This window comes from Medicago sativa, chromosome 7, assembly GCF_051527215.1.
Source record: "Medicago sativa cultivar Bolivia chromosome 7, Bolivia_mono, whole genome shotgun sequence".
Lineage (NCBI taxonomy): Eukaryota > Viridiplantae > Streptophyta > Magnoliopsida > Fabales > Fabaceae > Medicago > Medicago sativa.
In genome coordinates this window covers 61,162,770-61,168,886 of record NC_140755.1, presented here as the reverse complement: position 1 = coordinate 61,168,886, position 6,117 = coordinate 61,162,770, and the positions used below count along the sequence as shown (strand labels likewise).

General features: G+C 37.3%; 1 protein-coding gene across 1 annotated transcript; it reads left to right on the top strand.

The window, feature by feature from the left end:
- Window positions 1–1,432: 1,432 nt before the first annotated feature.
- On the top strand, window positions 1,433–4,709 carry LOC146907374 (uncharacterized). The gene is made up of 4 exons (XM_085729094.1): window positions 1,433–1,673; window positions 1,970–2,048; window positions 2,167–2,763; window positions 3,281–4,709. Exons 1-4 carry the CDS (start codon window positions 1,433–1,435, stop codon window positions 4,707–4,709), a joined length of 2,346 nt encoding a protein of 781 aa, XP_085585220.1.
- The last annotated feature ends 1,408 nt before the right edge of the window (window positions 4,710–6,117 follow it).

Here is a 6,117-nt window from a genome sequence, read left to right as displayed (position 1 = left end):
CAGGAGTTTTAACCATTTTCCTTCTGTTATAACCATATCTTTCTTCTCTAGATAGCTATCTCTTCCTGTTTCTTGTTTCTTGCTCTCATTGGTTTTTCCCCTGTCTCTCATCCAACCTTTCCCATGAATTCTCACAGTGACAAGAGTGCTATCTCCAGCACCATGGAATCTGATTCCTCCTTCACCACCAACAATGGCATCAATCGTCCTACTAAACTCCAAAAACTCCAAACCAACCTGCACTTTCAAGAACCCCCTTTCACCATATTGCATCAACTTGAAAAGTATGGATCTACCAGCATTGGTTGTAATGACTCTATTCCAGGAGAAGCATCACCTACAAATTTCACAACACGTCATTAGGAAGATGAACCTCAAGAACCAAACAATGATGATCCTTTCATATACTACCAAGAAGATCATGTGGAAGACAATATTTCACAATGTAAAAACATCCTAATTGGCAAAATTTTATCTGACAAACCTATCTCTATCCAAGTTCTGTACAACACACTATCTGGCATTTGGTGTAACCCTCCAGGATTCAAGATCAATAAGCTTGAAGGAAAATTGTACCAGATTAAATTTGATAAAGAGGAAGATTTGCTGAGGAGCCTTAAAGGCAGCCCATGGGTGATCAGTATCCACAACTTAGATTTCACTACTATACCTCTATGGGTCCAATTTTGGGGGTTACCACTACATCGCAAATATCTTATCATGGGTAGAGAAATGGGATCTAAACTGGGTCAAGTGCTAGATGTGTGACTTTATGATTTTCCAGGAAATGCTAGGATTGTTAAAGTAAAAATTGGCTTCAATATCACCACTCCTATTAGGGCAGGTATGTATATTGGAAATGACAATGATGGCATCACATGGGTGGATTTCCGATATGAAAACCTCCCAATGTTTTGTTTTGGGTGTGGTCTTGTGGGGCATATGATAGAAAATTGCAGAAATTCTCCTATTGCTGCTGAGGGAGTCACCAATCCTAGGGGGCTTGGCTCTGATCAAGGAATTATGGGCACATATACACAGAAAGGAAGGAAAAAACTTTTAGCAGCAATCCCTTAAAGTTAATTAGTGGTGGCCCTTTCAGTCCAATCCCCAAAGGCCTGATGGATTAGATGGCTAGGATGAATCTGAACAGGAGTGGCCCTAAAAATTCACCCCAATCCTCCCCTCAACAAGTATCACCTACTGTTTCTAGACACTTTCACACTCACTAGCCAACTGTCTCAACCTTGGTATTCCATCCAGGGAGCTCTACTGGGCAGGCTTTGACTAAACAAAGGAATGCAACACTTGAGGATAAAAACAAGATGAAGAGAAAACTGAATGCATCAGGAGTAATGGAAATCACAGAAGCAGAAGTCAACACCTCAGAAATGGATATGGCAGGCCTTACTAGCAAGGCCAACTAGCTCATATGAAAGTTCTTTCTTGGAACTGCAGAGGGTTAGGCAAACCCTCTGCAGTTAGAGCTCTTAAGAAGCTCCTCAAAACTAATTGCCCTGACCTTGTCTTTCTTATGGAAACTAAGCTCCAATCTAATGATCCTAAAGCTAAGTCTGTCCTTTCTTGTGGTCCTATATCCCATGTCTTTATGGTAGATTGTATTGTTAATAATAGCAGCAGATCTGGGGGTCTTGCTGTCCTTTGGAATGACTGTATACAAATTGATTTTCTTAATGCAAATAATATGATGATTGATATGTATATTACATCTTGTAATACCACTCAAAATTGGTTTGCTACTGGTATATATGGCTCCCCTATCAACCCCAAAAAAAGCTTACTTGTGATGCTATAAGTGACTTATTTTCTAACAAAAATCCTCATAATTGGCTTATTTTTGGAGATTTTAATTTAATCCTTGGCGCTCATGAAAAACAAGGGGGTAATGGCCTGGACTATAACCATACCAGTATGTTTAACATTACTTTAAACCAATGTGATTTAACAGATTTAGGCTATAATGGTTACAAATATACTTTGGCTAATAATCAATCTGATCAAGCTCATATTAAGGAAAGACTTGATAGGTTTTGTGCCAATTCTAATGCTTAACTCCTTTCCCTACCATATTAATACTCATCTGCTAAGGTTTACTTCTGACCACTCTCCTATTTTACTAGAATTCTATGAGAATAATCAGTGCAGGTATAACATGCCCAAAAACAAAATTAGAAGATTTGAACAAGTCTGGGCTAAGGATACAGAGAGCCACCAGCTAGTCAAACTTACTTGGAAAAACTCTACTGGAGACAGTGTTCAGAAACTCCATAATACTCTCAACCAACTCTTATACTGGGGTAAAACTAAGTTTGGGGATATTCCTAGAAAGGTGAAGGATCTTCAAGACTCCTTGGATAAGCTAAAAAATAGAGTCCCTACTCAACAGTGCCTTATTGATATCAAAAAGATGGAGAAAGATTTAGATGTTGTCCTCAAAGAGGAAGAATTATGGTGGGCCCAAAGGGCCAAAATTAACTGGCTACAACATGGAGATCTTAACAGAAAGTTTTTTCACTATAAAGCTAATCAGAGAAGAAGCAAAAACACTATTCTTGGCATCAAAGATGATAGAGGCAACCTATGCCAGGAAAGTCATCAAGTTCACTCTATCTTTGATTCCTATATTCATAATATTTTCACTTCCTCTACTACTACCTATAATACTGATATTTTTAGTGTTGTCCAAAATAGAGTTTCTCAGGACATGTGCAGTCTCCTTGAATCTGATATACTGCCCATGAGGTATCCACACTTATTAAGGACCTTGAAAGCAATTCTGCTCCAGGCCCTGATGGCTTAACAACTTTATTTTTTTAAAAATACTGGGATACAACTGGGCATGATATTTTAGATTACACTTTGAATATTTTAAACAATCATGGCAGCCTCAAGTATATCAATCACACTTACATTAGTTTAATCCCTAAGGTCAAATCTGACTTTAGGCCTATTAGCTTATGCAATGTTATTCTCAAAATTATCACTAAGACTCTGGCAAATAGAATTAAACAAATCTTACCCAACATCATAACTGACCAACAAAGCACTTTTCCTGAAAGACTCTTTACCGATAATTCTCTCATTGTTTTTGAAACCTTTCATTACATTAACAAACCTAGAAAGAAAAATAATGGCTTTGTTGGCATCAAACTTGACATTGCTAAAGCTTACGACAACTTAGAATGGATTTTATTGAGAATACTATGAGGGCTGTGGGTTTTCCTGCAAGAATTATTAACATTATCATGGAATGTATTAGGTCTGTCACTTTTTCTATCCTTATTAACGGGAAACCTACTGACCCTTTTTCCCCTAACAGAGGCATTAGACAGAGGGACCCTTTATCCCCTTACATTTTTATAATTTGTGTTGAAGTCTTATCTGGGTTAATATCTAAAAGTCAACAAAAGGGGCATATTCATGGAGTGTCTTTAGCTATAAATTCCCCTCCCATCTCTCACTTACTTTATGCTGATGATTGTATTTTGTTTTGCAAAGGGCAAGCTATTAAACATATTCTGGACATATATCAAGCAGCATCTAGACAGAGGGTTAACATGGACAAATCAAACATGTTTTTTAGTCCAAATATCAGTCCAGACCATAAAAGATCTTTCCAGGCTCATCTCCCAGTCAAAATTAGTGACAACATCAACAAATACTTAGGCATGCCTACTCACTTTGGGCGCTCTAAAGTACAAGACTTTAATTTTCTTATGGATAGGATCTGGGCTAAACTCAAAGGATGGAAAGAAAATAACTTATCATTTGAAGGGAGGGGAGTTCTCATTAGAGCAGTGGCTCAAGCAATTACCACATACATAATGAGTTGTTTTCTACTACCTAAGAGTGTCTGTGAAAAAATTGAAAAAGCTGTGTGCAACTTTTGGTGGGGCAACTCTGGTTTAAGTAGAAAGATACATTGGATACACAAAGACAAAATCTTCAGATCCAAGCATGAAGGAGGATTGGGTTTTAAGTCCCTTAGAGACTTCAACCTAGCCATATTGGCCAAGCAGATTTGGAGGCTACACATCAACCCTGGCTCTCTGATTGCTAGGTGCTACAAAGCCAAATACTTTCCAAATACAGATGTTCTTCAGGCTTCTATTGGTTCCAATCCAAGCTACACTTGGAGAAGTCTTCACACCTCCATTCCTATTATTCTTAGGGGAAGCTGCTGGAGAATAGGAAATGGAGAAAAAATCAACGTCTGGAGAGACAACTGGCCCCCCTTTCAAAATAATTTCAAGCTACTCACTCCAGCACCTCCTCAGCCAACTATTTCTCATGTTAAAGACCTACTAGATAGAGATAATTTAACTAAGAACAAAGCTACTTTGGAAAATAACTTCTATCATATAGATAAGTTACATATTGAACAACTCCCTTTGGTCAATATACATAAGGATGATGAGCTTATGTGGATGCATGAGTCCAATGGAAATTATACGATCAGATCAGGGTACAGAGCTATACAAAGCTGGAAATCACATAACCATGATCAACCTACAAGTAGTGATGATTCAACTAAAGTATGGGATATAATCTGGAAGTTACACACTATTCCTAGACATAAAAACCTCCTTTGGAGGGTCCTTAACAAAGCCTTACCTTTAAGATCTGAACTCACTAAGAGAGGTGTACGTGTCTCTCCCCTATGCCCTCGTTGTGAATCTAAAATGTAAACAACTACTCATACCTTCATGACTTGCCCTTTTATCACTCGCTCCTGGTATGGTTCTAATCTCTCAATTCGCATTCTAGATCAACCAATAACGGAGTTCATGGATTGGTTACAACACATGATATTAAGCAAAGATGAGAACACAATCATACTTATTGCTTCTTTGATCTACCACATATGGTTTGCTAGAAATAAAATGATCTTTGAAGGAAAATTTGTACCTGAAGAAGAGATTTGTCGTCAAGCAAGCAATAGCGTTCAGGACTACTTGCATGCAACCCTTTCCCCCCATCTGTTGACTCCAACAACGCAGCATACAGACCCCCTTGCCAGAACCCTAGTGCCTCCTCCGACCAACACACAGGAACAAATCCAGCTCGTAGCAAATGGTTGAAGCCAGATCCCCCTTACCTGAAGGCAAATAGCGATGCTAACCTCAGAGATTTTGGGACATGGGGCCTTGGAGCTATCATTCGTAATGAACAAGGATTATCAATGGATGCTGCTACTTGGCATCTGGATGGTTTTCGTGATGCATCTACAGCGGGAGCTTGTTATACCCTAATTTTGGACCTAAAAATACTAACTCAATTTTTCTTTTCTTGCATTTCAAGTCATTTGATATGTCTCTGATCAATTACATCTTTCTCTGCATTTTTCAATATTACTTGCAAAATTCATACAAAAGGGTATTTTAGTCATTTCCTGTGTCCAAGCTCATTTTAGTCCTTTACAAATTGTTTGAGTCTTTTCAATTGTTTGAATAAGTTTTTATTTCAATTCCATGTCAAAATCCATTTTAAGAATTGCATTTAAAATCATTTTTAGTCAGTTTAGCCCCTAGGGGCATTTTGGTCCTTTCATGTGGTAAAGCTCTGGTTAATTTCTTAAAATTGTCTCTGAGTCATTTAATTTGTTTGTATAAACTCTTGCTTTAATTCCTTGTTAAAAATCATTTTAAAATTGCATCTGAGTCATTTTGAGTCGTTTTAGCCCCCAGGGGCATTTTGGTCATTTCACACGAAATTTCGGCAGAGAGAGGTTACTTTAAAGTACCTCATTTAAGTAATTGGTTCATTTTAGTCCGTTTTGTCAATTTTAATTGTTTCACTTTACGTTATTTTCCATTTTGCCAATTTTAATTCAATTTTATTTTAATTTCATTTTAGTCCTAAAAAATTCTAAAATTGCATTTTGGCCCCTTTGTGTTATTTTCTTTTAAGTCACTTCTAATTTTAGGTCAAACTTCTTTTTAGTCTTTTTTTGGTCAATTGCATTTTAGTCCCCAAAGTTCCAAATATTGCAAAACAGTCCTGATTTTTGTCCAGTTTATTTTTTTTTTAGTTCTTTTATTATTTTGCAGACAGGTCCTTGTAGATTTCAATTTTGCAGATAGGTCCTTTTGCCAA

Bases quoted from the DNA above. Each gene is read 5' to 3' on its own strand.
- LOC146907374 (XM_085729094.1), top strand. From the start codon at position 1,433: ATGAAAGTTCTTTCTTGGAACTGCAGAGGGTTAGGCAAACCCTCTGCA. The intron at 2,049-2,166 runs GTTTTGTGCCAA...TAATCAGTGCAG, and splicing joins ATTAAGGAAAGACTTGATAG to GTATAACATGCCCAAAAACA. The intron at 2,764-3,280 runs GTATCCACACTT...GGAATGTATTAG, and splicing joins TCTGATATACTGCCCATGAG to GTCTGTCACTTTTTCTATCC.